Source organism: Biomphalaria glabrata, chromosome 5 (genome assembly GCF_947242115.1).
Source record: "Biomphalaria glabrata chromosome 5, xgBioGlab47.1, whole genome shotgun sequence".
Classification (NCBI taxonomy): domain Eukaryota; kingdom Metazoa; phylum Mollusca; class Gastropoda; family Planorbidae; genus Biomphalaria; species Biomphalaria glabrata.
The window spans coordinates 40,239,458-40,262,647 of NC_074715.1; the positions used below are offsets into that span (position 1 = coordinate 40,239,458).

Sequence of the window (23,190 nt, forward strand, 5' to 3'; positions counted from 1 at the left end):
AGACATGCTTATAGTTCTAAATAATCTTTATTGTATATTGCATTTAATGTAAATCTCAAAGTAAAAGCAAAATATATTTATAATATGCCTTATGCTTCACATCACAGCTTAAAAAAATGTTCATGATAAACATTTTTTTGTTTATATACATAAGGGAATCATGGCAATTTCATGGCTTTCGCAAATTCATATCCAATGTAAAGGTATATATTGCAAATAAAATTACAAAAAGTGTTTAGCATTAATAACATAAACTTGAAATAAACTCATGTTTATACTGGTTAAGATGATTACATCACAAAACAAGGGTGATAGAAAACATTCTTTTCACTGAATTAAATGCAGCTGCTCGACTAATTCAATGTTTTCAAAGGTTGGATGCCTAGTTCAGATGCAAGATTATTCTGTTGAAAAATAAAATCTAATTAATAAACTGAAATTAAATTTTCAATATTAAATCATTTCGAACCTATGTACTTACAGCATAAGTAATCTGGTTTGTATGATAAGGTATTCCCCCCAATGCATTGCACTTGTCCATATGTTTTCTCTCTGGATCACCTGGTACTAGAACTTCCTCTTCACCTGCTGCCTACAGAGAAAAAAACTATTTATAGCTTATACTATATTCTATACTGCCTAGAATCAAATTTCTAATTATCTTCTTTATTTAACAGTTTAGAAAAATGAAGCTTTTAAAATTCTTACTGGTTCTTGATTTCTTAGAGTGGCATTTAACTCTGATATCCTGTCTGTAAATCCTGGGGCAAATGCATTTGGATCTATTGCTACAAAACATTGACCCTGCACACAGGGATAGAAAAAATTTGAATCCCAGTGTTAAATAGTGCATTCAAAGAAAAAACAATGCTTTGATGTCATTTCACCTACGTCATTGCTTTAATCTATTCAGCAGTTCATTTCACCAATGTCATTCCACAATGCATTGAGTGAAAATTTCTTCATTGTTTAGGCCAAAATATATACTTTCAATGAGACCAAACAAGGTCAAATTACTGGTAATTATATAGTTAATTCATTCACACAAGGAAAAGCTGCTTATAGTTTTGTGATGTGTGTCCAATAGGTTTGGATTAAAAAGATGGTCCCTGGTCATTTCATCCCCCGATCTTTTTATCCAACAAATTATAATTGTAAAAGTGATGAAATCAGCAATATTTGTAAATATATTTTTACATGACAAATAGTGTAACACAACTAATAAGAAATAAAATTTAATGTCAAGGATTAATGTCAGGGGATGAAGTGACCAGGGACCATCAAATACATGCAATAAAACTAAATACACACCCAGCTTTATAAAATATCTGCTTATTTTGATATATTATTGGATATCTCAACAAGAATGAAGAGGGGAATATTATAAATACTAAAAGATCATGTCAAAAAATATCAACAAGCATTATAAAGAAGCATATTTATTTATTTATAAATAAGCATATTTATTTATTTGTTGAAATTAGTGCTTCAAGTCAAAGCCTTAACAGCAACATTACAAAATGAATGAGAAAAACTATTTAATTAGGGATAAAGCTACTTTGCCAGTGCACTATTTAATTAGGGATAAAGGTATTTTGCCAGTGCACTCATATGCCTTGCAACTGGCCTGAATAATGCATTATGGGCACAGGGTTTAACTGCATCTAGCATATCTATTTTAAGCTAAATAATTAACCAAATAGAATTTATTAGCTAACATGGGAAATATTATTATCAATTAAATCAAATAAATTTAATTGCCAAAATTAGAGATAAAAACAACCTAACAGAATTTAATTACTAAAAATGTAATGAATATAGAATAACTGTCTTTTCTTTGAGGACTTCTAAGTATATGTGGCTGAGAGGACAAAACTGCTTGTCTAAGGCTCAGCTATCTAACAAAGGGGCTTGAGGTTGAATCCAGACTAAAGCTGAGCTATGTTTGCTGAGAGCCTAATGCAGCATGGAAACCTTCTTCCAGATACTTTCCCTCCCAACAGACCCACAAAAGAGATTGAACCATAGCGCACTGAGCATGCTATAAGCATTTAAAATTTAAAAATAAATCATTTTTAATGCATAATGTATGCACATACATATGAAGTTTTTTTTAAACAAGCTTTTTAGAGGCAGCTTGTGCTAATCTGCAGTTGTCTGATTAGGTCTCACTAGGTCGGAGTTTTCAATTTTGGTTTATCTGAACTGTTAGCTCAAAGGGTCCTGCGATGAAATTTTCATATAGGGTTCATATGATATAAGTTTAATTTACAATGAAGAAGAATAAAAACAGTTAGTGAAAGAAAGAGTTTTTGCTATACACTATTTGGTAGGCTGCACCAGACATATACCAATTATTGTACATCTGGATTAGATGAGTTACATTTGTTTCTAAAAATTACCTTCTAATTCAGCTTGCAGTTTTTGAAAAAAATTAAAAATTAGCAGATTTAACCATACACACAGGATAATATATAAACCAAACTTCATATAAAAAACAAAAAAATATTTCTGGTAATACTGTATTCCTAAAGTATTCAACAGTTTTTCAAAATTTTTATCACAGCTTTTATCTCAAATATTTTTTTTATTCTTAAATTAAAAATGAAATTCCACACATTGGAAATTTACTTTGCCATTTTCATACGCAATTGGAAAGTTGACTCACTCTTACTCCTTCCAAAATATGTATATTTAAATCTGTAAATTACAAAAGCAAAATATACCAACCAGGTCAGCTATCCTATCTGTGGTCTTCCATTTTCTAATGTTACTACCAAACTGAGCACCAGCTAGGATTCCGCAAAAGACTTCCACCATCATAGATAAGCCATAACCCTTGTAGCCACCTTAAATAAATTTATACAATAATTAAACAATCTTTAACTGCACTGATTGGAATAGAAGACCAAGTGAATATATTTTCAAATCTGATTTAAAGCATGTACATTTTCAAAGACTAATTTTTGCTTTTCAAAAGATTTAACTACCGTACCGGTACTGCAACATCACACAAATCATTTTTTTTTGTCTGCTGTTGGCTTTTTTTTTTTTTTTCCAAGATCATTCAAGTACATTTTCTTTGTTTTATTAAAATGTGATAACTGTAAACATTTTTAAAATTCAGAAACACATATAGGTTTATATCAACATTTCAAAAAGATATGCCTGAAATCTCAGGTTTTTAAAGAAATATTAGTAATTTTATCAAAACTTAAAGCTTCAGACATTAAATTATCAATTAGATATATAAAAAAACTAGAATGATACATACTACATTCTTCTGTACCACCCAGAGGCATCAATCCAGTTGCTTCAGAAGGATTTTTTGTAGCCTGTTTTTATGTAAAGTTGTATATGTCATACATTTTTTTGCATTAAAAATATTTTTAAAAAGCAAATTATAATGTATCAATCATTTAGATCTGACATAATTAATGCTACTATTATTAAAATTCAAAGGCATAAATTAACACAAGAATTTACCTTCCCATTGACATCACAACCCCAGCCTAAAGGTATTTCAAGTCCTTTTCTTTCATTAATTTCCAGCTGTGAATAAAACTTAACTAAACATAAACGAATTTTTATTTTATTATTTACTTGGCCATCATTAGTAGCTAAGCCATATGTAGGACTAGCCTAGGTATTGTACAAAAGCAATATTTCTAGCTCTCTTTTGTAGAGTACACTTATCAAATAAAACATTAAATACTCCATAAGGTTTTTTTGGAACTACTTATATATCAGTTAAAATAATAATAATGATAATCTAATTTACTTAGATCTGCTATGAAATATATTGTGAGCTTATGGTGCTTTTGAAAACATTTAAGAAAAATACAATTAGCTTGCAATGAATATTAATTCAAATCCATGTCTTACTTTTCCCAAAGCGACAGCAGTTGTGGCCATGTCAAGAACAAAGCTATCCCCATTATTGGCAGGAGCTGCACATGAAATCGGGTTGGTGCCTAGAATAGGCTAAGAAAATATGACAAATATTTTAGAACAAATTCAAACTACTTTTTTCCCTTATCTTTGATACAAGTACAAACAAAGTCAAATCGAGACCAACTGTCATAGAAGGCCTGAATACTGACCTGCAACATCACAACCTGTGGGCAGTGAAGACCAACAGCTTGAATTGTTGCCACGTTGTACAGACTTGTGATATGGCAACGAGCTATTGGTTTCCACTGCCCTTAGGTAGCGATGTCACAGGTCAGTGTTAAGGCCTACTATAATGACTGATCTTGGTCTAATGCAGGAAAAATTCTAAATGATAATTTCTCTTTGCTCCTTCTTTCAGCCTTCTCATATCTATAACTTGACTCTCCACTTTCCTGAAGACACAAGTGGAGGAAAAAAAAAAACTAAAAAAAAAAAACAAATGATGCTATAGTTTGTCATTGAGTCTCACTTTTCTTCAACATTAGGGAAACCCATAAACCTTAACTATACTTAGATCTATAAAAGTTTCAAATTGATTTCTCAGAATTTATTTCATTATCATGTACATAACCTACAAAAAAATGGTTTATTTTTACTCCTTATATGTAAGTGTGATATGTTTTTCTGAGTTTATTTCTTTATAGTATTGATGTGCATAAGAAGAATTTTGGGTATTTTCATAACTAAAAAATATTTTATATTATTATTTTTAATAGTAACCGTAGAAATGTTTGCAATTAAAATTAAGAAAGAAATAAAACAATATAATGTACTATCTACTGTATGTCACAAGTAAAATTTGCATTATCATTTCTCAAATAATTACATACTTTTCTTGCTCTTGTTGGTACCATCAAAGGCGAAGTATTTGTAAATGCCATTCCCTAAGGTAAGATAAAATGAAAGTAAAGATAAAATGAAAATCGCTACATCTACTAAGCATAAAATCTCTCATTCTTAACCTGTTTCTCCTTACAAGACAAAGGTAGATAAAATGGAAAGAAGAATCAAGACATAAGTTTTGTCTATGGAGAATGAAATAATGATAAAGCAAAAACACAATGAATATTAAATAATGTAACTATAGTTCATAGTTCCTTATAGACAACTTCAATCCTATTTAATATAATAATGTTATGCCTTTCCAAAAAAAAAAAAAAAAAAAAAATCGTGTCATGCATTTTCTGTATTCAATTATTACAATTTGTTAAACTTGTTTCCTATTAGAGGTTTTGATAATTTACATTTTTTTTTTTACTAAATCCTGACTACTTACAATTAAGCCTTGCTCCATAGCCCTAATGGCATACCAACCAGCAATACCAAAATGGTTAGAACCTGTAATAACCAAAAAAAAAGGTCTTTTTAGTAAATATTTTTTTTAATAAGAAAATAATGAAACTAAAAAAAACAAACAAAAGAAATAAAAAGTTTAACCCTATAAATATTTGCTTGAAAGTCTTTTTATGAAATTCAATACTAAAAGAGTTCATAATTGTTAACAATCACACAAAAAATCAAACACATACATGTTGATCTGTTTATTTCTTTTTAATTCAGAACATACCATAGGCAGAAACCCATCCAATACCAGCTTCTTTAGCTTTCTTTATTGCAACATCAATGCAAAATTTACCCACAACAGGACCTGAATTAAAATGAATGTTTCTTTTAAACTATGCTCATGCCTAGGACACTACACATGTATTCAACAAACAATGTAATTCAAAGGTATTCATGAGATATAGAAAAGTACACAAACCCAAGAGATTGTTGCCATTTACCAATGCAGTGGCTGCAGTTTCTTTAACTATCTCTGGCTCCTTATCACTCACGCACATTTTAGCCTTGATGTCTTTCACATACATATCTGGGGAAAAAAGAAGGGGGCGGGGAATTGTTTTGCATAAAATTCAGACTTCGCTTTTCTGAAAATGATTACAATCTAATTTTAGGCTTACAGAGAATGACAGCAAGCAGAAATCTAATTTAAAAATTATCTTGTCAATAGCTGGAAGCAAATAACATAGACATGCAGTCAAATAATTAGTTGGCTAATTTTATTATATATATGTATAATGATAATAAAAAATAAAACTTTGAATTTGAAAATTAAGGAAGATTGCATTTTTCTAAGTGGATATGTAGCTCCAGTTGTCACCAACATATTTGACACATCTGGCATAAAAAAGACCATTTTCTACAGTTGGTTTTTGAGGACATATCTGAACATTCTTACAAAGCTCTTATGAACAATTTGAAACAATTTTCTGAGAAGTTATAAATGAAGAAGATTTTTTTTTAAGTTGACTATGAAAACAAAAAACAACTTGAAAATTTATTAAATTTAAACAATTTTTTTTTCATTTCTGCTTTGGTTAGCAAAGAAATGAGCTAATACTATATTATACAAAGTAAAGTAAAAAGTAAACTTGCCCCCCTCAGTTCAGAAGCTAAGGGTGTTACCACTCAGCCACCTTGCCCCCTTATACTAAGAGTCGAGGGAAAAAAAATTAAATAGAGAATATAAGAAATTGAATAAACATGATAAGGGTTTCTCCTATTAAAGGTTCATTGTTTAGCCTCAAGAGCTTAATTCTGGATGCTTTGTTAAAGGTTAACCATTTTTATTTGATAAGTTGATAAGAAACTAACAATGTTTTAAAAAAACAGAAATATTACCAAGCCGGTTAAGCCCATGACTATAGTGACCTCTATAGTCAGCAGCAACAAGAAGATCAGCTAGGGCTTGAGCATGCTCTCTCTTAGTGCCCACTTTCTCCATACACCTAATAATGAAATCATGCATTTCATCTCTAGTGACAACAGAGCTCTCTGATGCCATTGTGGTGCACAGAAGCCGAAGAGTATCTTTACGATAACAATGTTGTCTAACTGGAAGTAAAAAAAAAAAAGACAAAATGCTTAGTACAGATAAAAAAAATTATTTTAAAAGATTCAGATTTGTTTATATGTGTATATATAATGTATGACATTTTAAGGGTTCCTTTAAAAATTTGAGAAATTTGTTAAAAGTTACAATCATGGCAGTCCTACTCTTCTTATCATTTTTTTTTATAAGGGAACACCATTATATATGATACACTTGATTAAAACTATTAATAACCTTTCCTGTTTATAAAGAAGCTTTGTTTTAGCTTTGTATATCTATTTCAATTTTCTTTTTTGTTACATTATTTATATATATATTGGATCCTGAAATCTATTTATGATTTGTTATTACTCCAATGTTTAAATGGATGTGCACTGTGTCTTTTGGATTTATGTGTAGGCCTATATATGTTTCTGTTGTCTATATATGTTGGTGGGAAGCATGGTCAAGTCAAGAGGCTAATAGTAGGCTTGAACTTGGCTTGGGGTATATGTTTTGGGGTATAGGCCTACTTGCTAAATCTATTAATTTGCAGAAAACCAACCACTACATACACTGTATCATACAGTCGAATGTCTCCCTCAACCCATCAATTATATGATAATTTATTTACATCCATTGTGCAAGGTCTTATGATCAAGGCTCCCTACTCCTGCCGTAGTTAGAAGCCAATTTAATGTCGAGATCTAGATATATGTACTCTATTAGTATAGTACTACAAGCTAGATCTAGGTCTAGAATTAGATCGATAGATCTATATATATATATATTATATATACTATAGGCTACCATTTAATGATTTATATGCGTACAGTTTTACAGATTTACATTGTAAAGTTTGCTAACATACCATTTTGAGAAAATAAAACGCTGCAGAAATGCTTCAGATACATAGATATTTAATCAACCTTAAGTGCCTTAAGTTAAACTAGTCTATTCAAAGTCAAAATAATGTAAACTAATAGAGTTTATTAGGTTTGAGATAAAAAGTTAGGTGAACTAGACCTAGACTAGGTCTAAATTAAAATAAGAGTTTTAAAAAAGGAAAGGTTGTGCTGTGTTGTGCTTTAGTGAAAGGTCAATATATGTGCGATGACCTTTGTGCCATTTTCTCACCAATTTAATGAACAAGTCGGTGATTCTCATTTCATGACACCTGCACGCCCAATAAAGAAGGACAATGTAGAAATAGTAAATTAAAAAAAAACAACAACAAAAAAACGAGGTTTAGAATTGCGACACCGTGCATTAAATCAACGAAAAAGCTTTTGAAAACAACAAGTCGTGGATCTTGATACGCTCTGAGTAACGACATTGAATATACGAACACCACTGTACCTAGGCCTATATTGTAGGTTATAAAAAAAAAAACTATAATTCTATAGGCTACTTGCCATCCCTTGTTAATAGCAACAATAAGACGTCTGTTGTCTAAATCAGTGGTTAAAACAACTTTTCCGACCAGGGTCCCCTTTATTTAGTCAAAACTTGTCAAAATAACGGATCCCCTAAGTGCATATGTAGCCTATAAGTTACAAACGTAAATAAAAAAAAAAGCATTATATTGAAGGACTATGGTTTATTGAGAGTCTTAACTTCGGCTGAAAATAAAATTGTAAAACATTAATGACTTGGGTGATGCTGATGTGATCAGTGAGATGTTAAGTAGCAACCGCTAATCTCAACGAACACAAATTTCTAGTCGGTTTCTTTTATTTGTTGAGGCTCGATCATTACGGCAATTAATCAGGGTTGTATTATATTTGTAGATAGGAAAACACTCTACAACTTCTGCACAATAATTCATAATGTAGAACATAAAATTATATAGGATCTGTTTTTGTTACCGAAATTTGTGTTTATTATTGTTTAAACTTTGTTTTAAGTTCCTCAATCGTGGATATTTCAGTAAGGTCTTACTCTATTATTATGGACTGTGCTTGGGATTTGAGTTGGTCCACGCGCAAAAAAGGTTCAATACCCACTCGGGAATGTTTTCAAATATTTGGTTTAGGTCGCCATAGAATTGTACGTAGTATTGGCCTCCTTCAGTCGTAGAACGACTATGGTTCATCTCGCACACTTCCTCTTGTGGCTGTGGAGCCCTATTTTGGAAAGACACTCCCGTCCACAAATATAGCAGGTTAAAGGTGGCTTTTGCTTCGGTGGTAGAGTAGCTGGCCATTTTTCGCACTGTCCGTTTTTCTTCCAGGGCTGAGGCCCATGTTCTTTCGCTATCTATAGCTTTCTTGATCACTGTCTCTCTCCATCTGGTGCGGTCTAGAGCTATGTCCTCTCAATGGTCAGTATTGATGTTCACTGATTTGAGGTCCCGTTTTATTACATCTATGTAACGCGAGTTGTCCGTAGAGGATGACTTTCGGGATGCGTTTGTCCTCCAACCGGCAAACATGTCCAAGCCAGCGCAAATGGCGTTGTCTGAGGGCTGTAAAGATGCTGGGAATACCTGTTCCTGCAAGGATCTCAGTATTGCACACTTTTTCTTTCCAAGTGATTTTCAAGATCCTACGGAGACATCGCAAAAGGAATGTAAGTTTTCTCTCTTGCTTTGCGTAGGTGGTCCATGATTCACTACCATACAGTAGTGTACTCATAACGCATGCCTTGTAGACTTCCATTTTGGTCACTGTAGTGAGCTTCTGGTTTTCCCAAACTCTTGACCTGAGTCTAGCGAAGGTCGAAGCAGCCTTCCCTATGCGTTTTTTTAATCTCCTCTTCTAGAGACAGGTCATCTTGAATTGTGGATCCCAGATAGCAGAATTCATTCACGGCATCCAGCTTGTTATCGTCTATGAGGATCGAGGGTGGTACTGTAGCAGGTGGTCCCGCTAATAGTTAAGCCATACTCCTTACAGGCCTGAGAGAAGCGGGACATTACTAACTGAAGTTCCTCTGCTGCGTCGCCTGCGAAGAGCATATCTCTTATGAGGGTTGTTCTGGTTTTAGTTTTGGCCCTCAGTCTAGTAACATTTAGAAGTTTGCCGTCGAATCTGGAATGTAGATATATGCCTTCGGTGGATTTGTCAAATACGTCGTGGATTAGCATTGAGAGGAGTATTCCAAAGAGGGTTGGGGTCAGGACACATCCTTGTTTGACTCCGCTGTTTACATTGAAACTTTCGGAGCAGGCACCATTGAACTGCACTGTACCCATCATATTTTGGTGGAAAGAGACAATAATGTTTAGTAGCTTAGGTGGACAGCCTATTAACTGTAAGATTTTAAAGAGGCCTTCTCTGCTGACTAGATCAAAGGCCTTTGTCAGGTCAATGAATGCGATGTACAAAGGCATTCTTTGCTCTCTGCACTTTCCTGAAGTTGACGGATGGAGAAAATCATGTCAATTGTGGATCTCCCTGAGCGAAAGCCGCACAGTGATTCTGGATAGACTCGATCAGCAAGTTTTTGTAGCCTGGGGAGTATCACTTGAGCAAAGACTTCGCCTACAATGCTTAGGAGAGAGATTCAACTGTAGTTGTTGCAGTCGCTTCTGTCGCCTTTGTTCTTGTACAGGGTGATGATCTTTGCATCCCGCAGATCCTGTGGCACAAAACCTTCATGTCAACATTGTACGTAATAGACATATTAAACAGTAGTTAGGGGCGAGTTAATGATTATTATTAACATTTACAGATAGGATAAATTGGCTTTTAGTAAAGAAGTTATATTAATTGTATAAAATTTTCATCTTTCTGCGGACCCCTACGGTATTGTCTCGTGGACCCTATGGGTCCGCATCCACAGTTTGAGAACCACTGGTCTAGATACATGACGATGGCAAATTATGTAGGCCTACCTTAATTAGCATTAACATAGTTATCCATTTTTCATGTAGACTGTAACAATTATGCTTTATTCTTCCTTTATCGTTGGACTCGAGTATGCGCCTATTAAAAATTCAAATAGCCTATCTTGTGCATATTTAATTTCAAAAAATAAAATTAAAAAATAAATAAATACAATTTTGGAAAGTTTGGACCACTAGTGAAGGGTGAGAATAAGCGGTGTATTTTTGTTTTAAGTTTGTAATAGTTTATTATGGTATAGTGTTCGGCTTCTCAATTTAAAATCGACATTTTTTATTATAGGCCCTACTCTATTTTGCCTTTCGACAGAACTTTTCCTCATCCCCGCTTTTACAATTTCTTTTACTATAATGACACCCACTAACTTTTTTTTTTGGCATCCTCCAAATGGATCGACCCTCCCACACACTTTTCAATTCCTGAATTCAAGATGTAGCACTTTTTGTTTAGTTTGACTTTTTTTTTTTCATCTTTCAATCATATGGCAAGCACTATACGGAGACCTCTATGACACCGCACACTTTTCTTTAGACCATCAGTTTCAGGCAGGGCCGGATTTAGCCTTGATAAGGCTCGAAGCTATTTAAGATATGGGGCCACTTGTTACACTTTTCAGTCAACATAAGGCAATTTTTTCTTTGCTCTTTCTTGAAATGATTGAAAATATCATTGGATCCACGTTTAGGAGGAAGCACTTGGCTTCCGAACCGAGGAGTCCTGGATCGAATCCTGCTGAAGAATGGAATTTTCAATTTCGGGATCTTTAGGGCGCCGCTCCCAACTCTAATGGGTAGGCCTACCTGACATTAGTTGGGGAAAAGTAAAGGTGGTTGGTCGGTAACCGTGGGTCACAGATCATCTGCCCCCTATTGATCTTAAAGGGAAACTTTAGGCTACTTTTACTTGTTGGGGGGGGGGGGGGGCTCCGAGCTAATGGGGGCCCTAGACCCTAAGTAATAGCTTATGTTGCCTCAAGGTAAATCCTTCAATGGTTTCAGGCCTCAAATAAATGCCACCCTTTCACCACACTTATTATTATATTTTTGTGGCATTGTTTTATAGAAAAAAAAAGAAAAATCAATTTAATTTTATTAATACTAATCGTTTATTTGTCCCGTTTTGAGTCCCCCCTCCTTTTCCAGCACCACATTTACTTTAACATTTGAATTATATAACACATAGAGTTATATATGCCTAAGAGAACATCAACTTAAACACCATCCCCGAAAACCAATTTGATAAGTAAACAGGTCTGTATATATATAGTCTTTCACATTCACACTGGCAATTATGTGGTCTCTAAATTCTAGATCTAGATAAGAGGAACTGTAGATGATGATGTAGAGAAAAAACAAAGTATAGTACGTAATCTTATCTACACACGCACGCGTGCGAAATCATTATAGTCCTTGTTCTCTCGAACAAAAAAATAATATCTTTTTGATGCCATTATGCTAAGGTTGTTCTTTATTTCGACCATGTCTAAAAGAAAGCGGGTTAAATTGCTTCCTTTAGGCTGCGAATCTGTCGAATACGATTCTTAGCAAAACACATAAGAGGTAAAAGGAACCTGTGTACACAATTTCATGCGAATCAATGGATGAGATCTCTTGATACAGTTTTGACTCAATCAATCATTCAGTGGTATTTTACGTTTACAGTAGAGATTTGGCTTGCATTCACCGTGGCTTTGATAGGTATGTATCATGTAGTTATGTATGCTACAAAGAGTTGTGAATCATCGAATGTACCAGTATAAAATATTCACGTAGGCTGCTAGAGTATATACGCTCACCAACATTCACTATTTATATCTCGTAAATAGTCAAGATGACCTACACTTTAAAAAAAAACTTGGCTATATCAAACCAATTGATTTAATTACATAACGTTTGATATAGAAGTTTGTAAAAAAAATCGATTTGCGAAAGATAATATATTCTTAACAATGTTTAATAGCTATTAACTATCATTACAACACACGCACAGTTTGCTCTAGAATTAGGTTATGCCTACACACTCACTATACCACATTCCACTGTTTAAGACTGCTACTTGACATTTTTGGTTGACTTGGCGGATAAGCTTGTGTTATTGTGCACTGATGCCATTTGACCCCGAGATCGAATCGAAACGTTTTCATTTAGTACAAAAGAATACTTTTTTTTTTAAAAGGAGCAAACACATTTTAAAGTAAATGTAATTTCTACTCACCTCGATGTTATTTTAGGAATCTCACTTAGATCGTGTGCAGTACAGTTTTCATGCAATCTTTATGTCGGCTGACCACCACGGTAACCTTGGGCTCGCTTACAAATGCTAGATCAAGCTATTTCCTCTGTGTTGGACAAGTGAGAAATGTGTGTGATCTCAGTGGGAAAAACTAGAGCTGTGCCCTTATCACAACAAAGTACAGAGGGGTTTGACCGGTTGAGTGAGAGATAGTCCTTTTTTTTTATCTACAACATTTCAAATTCACTTTGGTTTGCATGATGATAATAGATTTTCTACTTTGCAGTTTGCTATCTGTTGGAGGGGGGGGGGAGGAAACATCTATTAATTGTATATTTAAAAACGAATATTGCCTATTGTTAAAAATTAAACTAAAGTATACATAACATACAACTTCGTAATGGTGTGACGGTTAAAAATTACGGGGCAATGAATGTCTCTCGTGTTTTAAAGAGTTTTGTCAGGAGGGGAAAGGAACGAAAATGTGGTATAAGATGAATTAAAACTTAAAGTCCTAGCGCTTAGGAATGCGAGTTATGTGCAAAACAAGTCTGCCGATTGAGTCTTGGATTATTGTTACGTTCTACTATACAACAGGGCTTAATTACATTTAAAGCGTGTTGGATATAGGTCTACCCATATACAATTTTGACTTGAAATAGAATAAACTTGCCTAATCCAAATAGCTAGCATATTTATATTTTAGATATTGTAATAATAAGGCGAATATCTTGGATCACCAAGACCAAGAAAGATTGGGGTATGTAAGCTGTGCCCTTCACATTTTACCATATCCAACACACCTGAAAATGGTAGGCTGTCGTTTGTGGACTCATTTCAGGGCTTCTTCAGCTTTAAGTTTCGTTTGATGACAGGTCTTTTCTTGTATGTCACCGTTTTCCAATACGTGGGGCAATCTTTTATGTGCTGGAAAAGGAAGTGGGGAGGCGGCCTTTTTTCCCCCATTGTCTGCGCTCCATCATGAGCAGACGATGGCAAGACCGCATCACAAATAGGCTAGCGATGTTCTTGCGCATTCCAGTATGGACAGTATAGTTTGACAGCTACGCTAGGCAGGACACTTATAACGTATAAGGGACGACCGTATGCCAAAGACAGTCTAATTTTGGAGAGATGAAAATTACGATGGTCGACATTATAGAGGGCACCTGGTTGCAGGATACCCATTTGAGACCAAAAGAAAGTTCACTGCCGATGGCAGACCTAGACGGCGAAAACAGAACCTAAATCGACCACCGCAGAACAACAGTTATGTCTGCGCTGGATGTGGAAAAATATATAGGATGCAGCTGTGATTGTGTAGCCAAGTGAAATACTTTACTCCTCAATAATCTTCGGACTCGAAGAAGAACCTTATTATCATTACGTTTTCATGTGTATCAAGTAAAAAACGACATTAGAATTATTACCAAAGTTTGAAAACATAATAAAATAAAGAGATTTCTATAAATTTTCGCGAAAGGCATTAAACGTTTTCTTGCAGAAAAGAACGTGAGTCCACAAACACTTTTTTTCCCTTCAAAGCGTTCCCGTAATATTGTCTCTGAAAATTTTGCTGGATCAATATTTTCCACAACTGTATGATTTCCACGAGTGTCTAGAAATTTCCTAATTGTTATTTAACAAAGTCTGTTAATCATAGGTGTAGAAAGAATTTATTTCGGGAGGCGGGGGGGGGGGAGGTGTTTACATTTTTGTTGTCTTATTTATGTTTATTACAGCTAGTCCATTAAGATTTTTACGGATCTAATTCATTAGTAGGCCCTACTCTAGAATAGGATAATATGTTCTTTCTTGAGTTAGTGAAGTGACAGTAGAATAGTTAGGTCTACTGGTCTACTCTCCCCTTGCTAGCTAAGGGTGTATGGGGGAACACTGTTATTTCACCTTTTTAGCTTCGTCAAGCATTTTTTTCTCTTGTTTTCTGATCTTCAAAAATACATTCTCTGAGGTGTCTACAACGCAATATCCTACTATTCTTCAAACAAAAAGTGCAGGTCAGATTTCAAATTTGCTATTCACTGCATTTTACTAAAGAGCCAAGTCACTGGTAGGAAAAACAGATCAATGAGTACAATATTTTATTGGGGGACTAGGGGTTGAACTCAAAACTTCACATGGCTAAGCTCATGGAATCTGGTAACTTTCGTTGTTTTTTTTTTTGGTTAGGGGTGGCAGGGGAGTTGAACTATTTAAAATGGTGCCCATAGAGTCTAAGACTAAGACTGCTTTATTGACACAAAATAGAGCAGTGAGATTCATAACAAACGAATATTCCCATTTGACTAGAGTAACACCATTAGTTAAATCACTAAATTTAGAAAGCCTTCAGGACAGAAGACGCAAAAGTAAAGTAGCAATTATACATAAAACACTGAACCATATTCTTCAAATACAAAAACAAAATTTAATAAAATACTCAGAAAGACACAAAGATAAAGGCATATTCCTCGTCCCATATGCTAGGACTAATTTGTACAAATGCTCTTTCTTCCCTATTAGTGCTATTAATGGGTGCCTGAGCATTGGTTAATATGCATGACTGAATGCATGACGCGTAGGACGTAATAATCTTCTTTTTTTAACGTAACGTCTGTATTATATAAGATAAGATAAGATCCTTATGTAAATTTGTTGTGATTTCAAGGACTCTTTTCTCATATAAAAACAACACAACAGATAAGTGATCAGGTTAGATTTTTTTAAAACCTGAAACCTCATGATTGTTATCAATACATCAAAAACCAATTATGTGGTTTAATGTTTTTTTTTCCTTATATTTTATAATTGACAAACGTTCCTTTGTAACAGAAGATGGGCAGGGATCGAACGCTTGGTCTCGGTTCGAACTGAGGGCCATTGAAACGACAGTCCCAAGCTCATACCACACAACCAGACAGGGAGGTAATCAAGTCATACTAGAAAATACGTAAATTTAAGAGTGAACGTTCTTGACATATGAAGTTGACCCTTACGAAACATAAACATGGCATCTATCAGAAGCTCATTATTTCGTTTTATTAAATATAACCCTAATTTTGTTCAAAAGCAACTTAGAAACACTTCAACTGCAGCGGCAGTTGGCTGTATCCTTTTTCCAAATTATGCATTTGAATATAGACTCTAAAATACTCTGTCTAGCTTACAATATAATAATTATTTTTTATAAGATAATCATTTTCTATTTTATTTTACTTTTAAATTTATTAGCAATCATTTTAATAATTTTATAGTTCTTGTAAAAACTTATTGACTCTAAGACTTAGTTATTATTATATAATGTATATAAAATTATATATAATAGTAGGAGAGGAAATTTGCTGCATCTCCAGGAAGAACTTTTTCTAGTATACAAATAAAGCAATAAAATAAAGTTATGTATGAAACACTATTTAGTAGGGAGAAAAAAATGTAATAACTGAAGTGAAAGCTCATAACCAAAACTTTAGTTCTAAATTGTGTATGTCTTAAGGTTTCTTTTGTTTTTCAGTACATTGAACATTCTTAAAACTTTCCTTGATCTTCTGACAGTGCTACTCTAGGACCCAGCTGCTAAAAAGGAGGGGGGGGGGAGTGACAAAACAAAATTTTCTCATTTAGGAGGATACTAACTGTAAAATTTTGAAAAACTCCGAACTAGATCTAGATTTATTTATATTGTTCCTCTTGATAACCTCAATGGACAATAATTGTGATAGAATACAAATTTTGTGAATAAGGAAATAGGCTTCTATAATGTTTTTAAGGGGACCAAGGTAGTGAGACGTATTTAGTCCTTTACTAGAAAATATTAAATGTTTAATTATTAGATTGTTGTTGTTGTTATACCTTGACCAGTTTTAACACAGCACAGACAAAAAAGGGAAAACATGAAAAAGGTACTGCCATTTATTCTGCTTTCAAAAGAATGCAAACATAACAATATTATGCCTGTATTTCATTGTGGTATTGTATAAACATATTCTAATGCTTGTATTTTAGTAGCTCTATGTATTAACAATTGTAATTAGAAAATTATGATTTGTATTTTTCAGTTGAGTTTAACTGGAGAGATGCACTGAATCTTGAAAGTCATCTCACCGAAGAAGAAATTATAGTGAGAGACCAGTTCAGAGCATATTGTCAGGAAAAACTTATGCCCCGAATCACAGAAGCTAACAGAAATGAAAGTAAGTTTGTGATAGCAAATGTTATTGTTTTGTTGGGCCCGTCTCATTATTGTAACCCATGTTGAAAGAATGCGTTAATTAACAGAGAGGGGGCATAATTAAATTTCTTTAAGGCCTATATATAGGGATGATCTAACATGAATTTAAGAGCATTTACACAGACAAGAACGTGTTTGTTAATGTAAAAAAATAAAAATGTTTTACATGTTTCGGATGTTCCTTCAGAGTTGAAGATAATTACTTCCTAGTCCAAACCTCCCGCAGGACGACGGGGGATGGGAGCGGGCAGGGTTTGAACCCGGGACCATCGATAAATCTGTACGACAGTCCAGCGTGCAAACCGCACGACCAGGCTGCCATCTACTAGTCTACCATTACTAAATTTACAATAATATCATGGTACAATAGCTTGGTTTTGTGTTATTCACTTTTTTTTTTTTTTTTTTTGTAGAATTTTGAAAAATTTATTTCTTAACCTTTAAAGTTATGCTGTTGTTTAAATTTCTATAACCAATATTTTCAGTTTTTGACCCAGCAATCATGCGTGAAATGGGAGAACTTGGTGTACTGGGTCCAATGATTTCAGGTTACGGTTGTGCTGGTATTTCATCAGTTGGTTATGGTCTGCTTGCCAGAGAACTAGAAAGGTAATCAGTGGATAGTGAGTAATGAACAGCTCTGTTTGTCTTTACAATGATCCAATTATGCTGATGGGTGTAATATTATTTGGCAAGTATGTGGTATAATGCATTAGCTCAATTAAGTGGTATCTGTCTTGATTTCAGAGTCGACAGTAGCTATAGATCAGCCATGAGCGTTCAGTCTAGTCTTGTGATGTGGCCTATATATGCATATGGAACAGAAGAACAGAAACAAAAATACTTACCAAAATTAGGTACAATATTTAAAACAGATTAACATGTTATTGAACCTACATTATTAACCCATTCCTTTCCACTACTTGACTTTTCTGACAACACAAGTGTCCACTGACACCACTTGTAAAATATATGCCTGACCTAAAAATCTTTCAGCATGGCCAGATTGTTAACTTTTTGTTCTCGGCAATAGTTAGGTTGTCTCTATGCACTGTGATCCTGTTATAAGAATGTAAAAAAATAGGATTGTGAGCTTTCTGTTGGGTAACACAGGAAATTAGCTTTAAATTATAAATAAATAAATAGAATTTAATTTTGTTGATCTTTAAAAGATGAATATTTTTATATTTCAACAGCTCGTGGTGAATTGATTGGTTGTTTTGGACTAACAGAACCTAATCATGGAAGTAATCCTGGGGGCATGGAGACAAATGCTAAATACGACTCACAAAAAAAAGCATTCAAACTCACTGGATCAAAAACTTGGTATAACTCTGATATCCTTGTCTAAAAAACAAAATTAAACATTCTTTTTTTTGTTATGTTTATCAATAAAATATTGATTTTATCATTTAATTTAAATACAATTAATATAACAAAATGAGATAAATAAAAAAAATAATATATTATTATTTTTAACCATCAGATTTATGTGTTTTACCAATTATTTTTTATTGCAATACTTTAGTTACAATTATTTTATAATAAAACAAAACAAAAAAATGTTAATAAAAAGATAATAAAAGAGAAAACTGTCCATTTCATTGAATGCAAATATGTTCTGTTCTAAAAGGATCACAAACTCACCTATTGCTGATGTATTTATCGTGTGGGCAAAGTCTGATGTTCATAACAAACAGATCAGAGGATTTATCCTTGAGAAAGGCATGAAAGGTTTGAGTGCTCCCAAGATACAAGGGAAATTCTCACTCAGGGCAAGTGTCACTGGTCAGATTGTCATGGACGATGTGGAAGTGCCAGAAGCAAATTTACTACCAAATGCTTCAGGATTGGCTGTAGGTTTTTTTTTCCTGACTTAGGTTTGAACTTTTTAAAGAAATTTAAGTTTTATATCATTTTCAAAATAGTTTTTCAAAATGTATTGAATTAGTCAATATCAGAGGTACATTTTTATAAGTTGTCCATTTTAAACTTATTCTGAAAATATTTGCAAGTGACTATTTACAAAAACAAAAACTCCATTGCTTCCTTGGTGATTAAATTAGTTTTAAAACCAGCTTAATTTTTCTACTTTCATATGTTTAACTGTGCTTGTTAATAAATGATTTTTTATGAGTTGAGTATTGATAAATTGAGTTTTAGGTTTTCAACTATACATTTATATTTTATTAAATGATTATAGGGACCATTTGGTTGCTTAAATAGTGCCAGGTTTGGAATTGCTTGGGGTACTCTGGGAGCAGCTGAATTTTGCTTGGAGACTGCTCGACAATATACATTAGACAGGTAATCAGGTCACTTAATTTTAAAAGGATTAGTCCAATTCTCAGATATTTTAATTTCTGGTAATAAACTAAGGAAATTAAATTATTGATTAAATATGAAATGAAAATCTTTCAGAATACAGTTTGGTAAACCATTAGCCAAGAACCAGTTAATACAAAAAAAACTTGCTGATATGCTAACAGAGATTTCCCTTGGACTCTTTGGATGTTTACAAGTAGGCAGGTTGAAAGACCAAGATCTGTAAGTAAATGAGATTTGAGATTTTCAAGTCTTAGTTTTAAACTGGGAACAGAGAGATGTGAAAATGTTCAATCTGCAATTTCTTTTCTTAGAAAATGTGTGTAACAGCTGAATTATTATTACCACTTAAAAGGAAAAATCATTTCCAAAAGATGAACTTGAAGATATCTATATGTTTTAAATTGTGCAAATATCAAATTAGTTTATAGTGTGCACTTTATGTTTACAGTTTTTACTAGACTGACAGACAGTGAGTTGATATAAGTTTTGTAAAGAAAACATGCTCTGTGTTTTGAATTTGTTAAAAGTTTTCAGAATGGCTAGTTGGTGATATGTTAATAATGTATACTCTTAACACCATTTTAAAATTTTCTGTTCTTCATTTTCTTTAAGTGCCACACCAGAAATGATTTCACTTCTTAAACGTAACAATTGTGGTAAGTCTTTGGACATTGCCAGGACAGCTCGTGACATGTTAGGTGGCAATGGAATCTCAGATGAGTATCACATCATTAGACATGTGATGAACCTTGAGGCAGTCAACACTTATGAAGGTTAGTGACTTGTCCAGTTTTAGGCAATATCAAAGTTGAACTAAAAACTCAACACTTTGGTTAGAATTGATCTATTTGTTGAATTCCTATTATCGGCCTACACTTTCTTCATGGATGGAAATGTAACCAAAAAAAATGTAGGAAGTTGGTCAGAAACTTAAGTAAAAATTAAATGGATTAATCTAGTTCAAGCTAAAATTTCAGTCATAGTGGGGATAGATATTTCAGTTGATAGAGCATTGTGCCAGTAACATGAATAGCAGGGGTTTGATTCTCAGATGAGCCAATTTTTTTTTATATCTCTTATTATTTCAATGAAAAATAAAATATGAATGTTCAGTTTGCTTTATTATTTGAACATAAAAGTAGATATTAATTATTTTTTATGTTAGTTGTTTTAAATTAAGTCAGAAAATCATGTTTCAATAAACATATAGCTCTAAATTTTTGTTATTTTCAGGAACTCATGATATTCATGCTCTCATTTTGGGACGAGCTATCACAGGCCTTCAGGCATTTACCAGTGATTAGTTGGGCTTCAACGATTTATTGAGCTTATTTCTGGAAATAATTTAAATTGAAACACCTGCTATCTGAAAATATCCAGTTAGCTTGTATGACACTCAATAATTTATAGAAATGTACATTATTCCAGAAGAAACTAGAGAACTATTCAAGTTGGTGGATCAGTTGAATTGATTCCATGTACTTGTATAATTTGTCATATTTCATGTAGTTTATGTTCTAATGTCACTATGCTATGCATAAGTTGATTCTGTAATTCAAATTATTATTATTATTATTTGTTAATGGCTAATGGCATGCAGTATTGTATAGCTGTTATTATGTGTCCTGTGTTGGGATTTGGTAATCCACATATTAAAGTTACAAACCAAAAAACTTTGGCACATTTTTTTACTTATTAAAGTAAACATTAACAAGAAAACATACAAAATACTTGCAAAACAACCAAAAAACTACCTTATATTAAGGGTAATTGTATCAATTAGTTTAAATCAGTCACATGATTAAATTTGTAATAGATGTAGGCTAACAATAATAAATATGTGCTATTAGAAATATTTTTTCCAATTGTTATTGTTTAGCACAATTTCAAGCATTTAGCTTTCTCACTGCTCATGATCCTGACACTTGTCTCAACCAGTTAGGAAAAAAAAGGGGGGGGGGGGGGGGTAATCTAGGTGAATTTTACTGTGATCGCTTTTTAAAAACATAAAAAAAAACTTGTTCACTCAGGGCTCAAGCTTACCACCACATCTGTCAAGTATGATTTCTTTCCCTTGTTTGATATAAAAACATAATTAATTACCAATTGTTAATTAACTATTTTTTTGTTAACATTGATCTTGTTTTGTCAGGTTCAAGAAATAATGGTGCAAAATCTTAACTTGATCTGAGATTGGGTATGTGAGAAATAACATGTACAAACTTTTTACCAGACAGAGTGAATCCACATAAGCTTTGTAAAAAAGTAAAATTTTGTTTACTGGAACTGAAATTAACATGTGCCTTCTAGTCCCATTGTACAATCATGGTTTGTGAGTGCATAAAAAAACAGTTGTTATTATGTTTGTAAAAAATATGTTCATGTCATTGTAATTCTATAGGTTTGTTTCTCCCCTTTGTGGCTTGGGACTTCAGTGAAGTAGTTACCATAAAATATCTGTAGTCACATTCTCTTGCTATTATTATCAGTTTATTATTAGTACGTTATATCAATGTAACACTTTGGTTCAAATATTTTGAGATATATTGTGGTCTTGTGGTCAAAATTTTCAATTTGAGAACTTTGTAAAAAAAATATCTGAATTTAGTTGAATTGACATTGGTTTGAGGTAATCTATAGTGTACAGCACCCATTGGAAACAATACCTTATTAATAAACAGCCAGTTTTGGGCTTGAAAACATATATTGAAATGTTCATGAAATACTTTTTGAGCACTAACTCGGTGATAATAAATCTTATTGTACCTTCTTTTTGTGTCTTTATGGATTTGTCACGAAAAAAATGATTTTAACTGTACATAGCAACAATGAGACCTTGAGCTTGATGGTGATTTTTTTTTATCAAGTCAAAGGGCACGTTGCACAGACCTGTCATCTTCCCACGGCTTGACATCGTTGGCATCATTTACAGAATGTCAAGGAGGAGATTTGCTTGTAACAAAGTCAACTAACTGGCCGACATTAGATTTATACCCCCCCACACACACACATACGCACACAGATTTTGTTACCAATAGAATTTAAATATATACCGCATTCATTAAAAAAAAAAACAACGTATTCATGATAGGGTACTGCTGGGTTATTGCAAATGTGCTACTTTTAAAAGGCGCGGCAACTTATCACGTGTGCCAGAATTCTGACACTACATCGCTCTGTTGAGTTTAAATGTACACTGCCTGCAAATGATGTCATGCCTTTTTAAAGACAGTCTTGGCTACTCTTGACACCACGAACGGCGGTATAATTAATGTTATTCAAGGTCAAGTCTGCTACCTCAGTCAAGGTCACGGTAAAATTATACTTTAGAAAGAAATTTTATGTTTGCATCATCTAAGGTCTCTTCGTTTTGAACATTTAATTCTTCTCTTTCTCTCCTTTTAAGCTACCCTTCAGTGCCGTAATTAGACTTAAGATATGGGCCGGTGCTAAATATTTCTTGCTCTATCTTATGTTGCCTGTAGGTAAATACTGCCCGGCTTGAATTCGTTTGCCTCTTTTTCTCTTTTAAATATAATTAATTCAACTCTTCTCTCTCTCTCTCTATTCATTTTTAATACATTTAATTCATTCTCTCTCTCTCTTTCTCTCTGGTTCTAATTGCATTTAATTTATATCTTTGTTTCTCTGGTTTTAAAAGGCATTCTCAGTCAGTGTAATTTTTCTATTGGGTTAATTAAACTTTCATCTCTCTCTTTGGTTTCTAT

General features: G+C 33.3%; 2 protein-coding genes across 4 annotated transcripts; one reads left to right on the forward strand and one right to left on the reverse strand.

Moving 5' to 3' along the window:
* Positions 1 to 8: 8 nt before the first annotated feature.
* On the reverse strand, positions 9 to 13,047 carry LOC106077445 (uncharacterized oxidoreductase YjmC-like). Of its 2 annotated transcripts, none has more exons than XM_056029033.1 (13): positions 12,889 to 13,047; positions 6,637 to 6,849; positions 5,717 to 5,824; positions 5,522 to 5,602; positions 5,231 to 5,292; positions 4,785 to 4,838; positions 3,886 to 3,984; positions 3,487 to 3,552; positions 3,275 to 3,335; positions 2,731 to 2,849; positions 709 to 804; positions 482 to 592; positions 9 to 404 (listed from the first exon to the last, which is right to left on the reverse strand). In XM_056029033.1, exons 2-13 carry the CDS (start codon positions 6,797 to 6,799, stop codon positions 354 to 356), a joined length of 1,071 nt encoding a protein of 356 aa, XP_055885008.1. In that variant the 5' UTR covers positions 6,800 to 6,849; positions 12,889 to 13,047; the 3' UTR covers positions 9 to 353. The 2 variants fall into 2 exon arrangements, with proteins under 2 accessions (XP_055885008.1, XP_055885007.1); XM_056029032.1 differs by lacking the exon at positions 12,889 to 13,047 and adding an exon at positions 7,698 to 7,890.
* On the forward strand, positions 12,759 to 22,232 carry LOC106064977 (glutaryl-CoA dehydrogenase, mitochondrial-like). 2 transcript variants are annotated; one of them, XM_013223672.2, is made up of 12 exons: positions 12,759 to 12,867; positions 15,977 to 16,013; positions 16,776 to 16,805; positions 16,962 to 17,096; positions 17,620 to 17,743; positions 17,882 to 17,991; positions 18,331 to 18,460; positions 18,768 to 18,990; positions 19,338 to 19,441; positions 19,556 to 19,681; positions 20,075 to 20,235; positions 20,696 to 22,232. In XM_013223672.2, exons 4-12 carry the CDS (start codon positions 17,063 to 17,065, stop codon positions 20,764 to 20,766), a joined length of 1,083 nt encoding a protein of 360 aa, XP_013079126.2. In that variant the 5' UTR covers positions 12,759 to 12,867; positions 15,977 to 16,013; positions 16,776 to 16,805; positions 16,962 to 17,062; the 3' UTR covers positions 20,767 to 22,232. The 2 variants fall into 2 exon arrangements, with proteins under 2 accessions (XP_013079126.2, XP_013079127.2); XM_013223673.2 differs by lacking the exon at positions 12,759 to 12,867 and having other exon boundaries at positions 15,817 to 16,013.
* Positions 22,233 to 23,190: the final 958 nt, after the last annotated feature.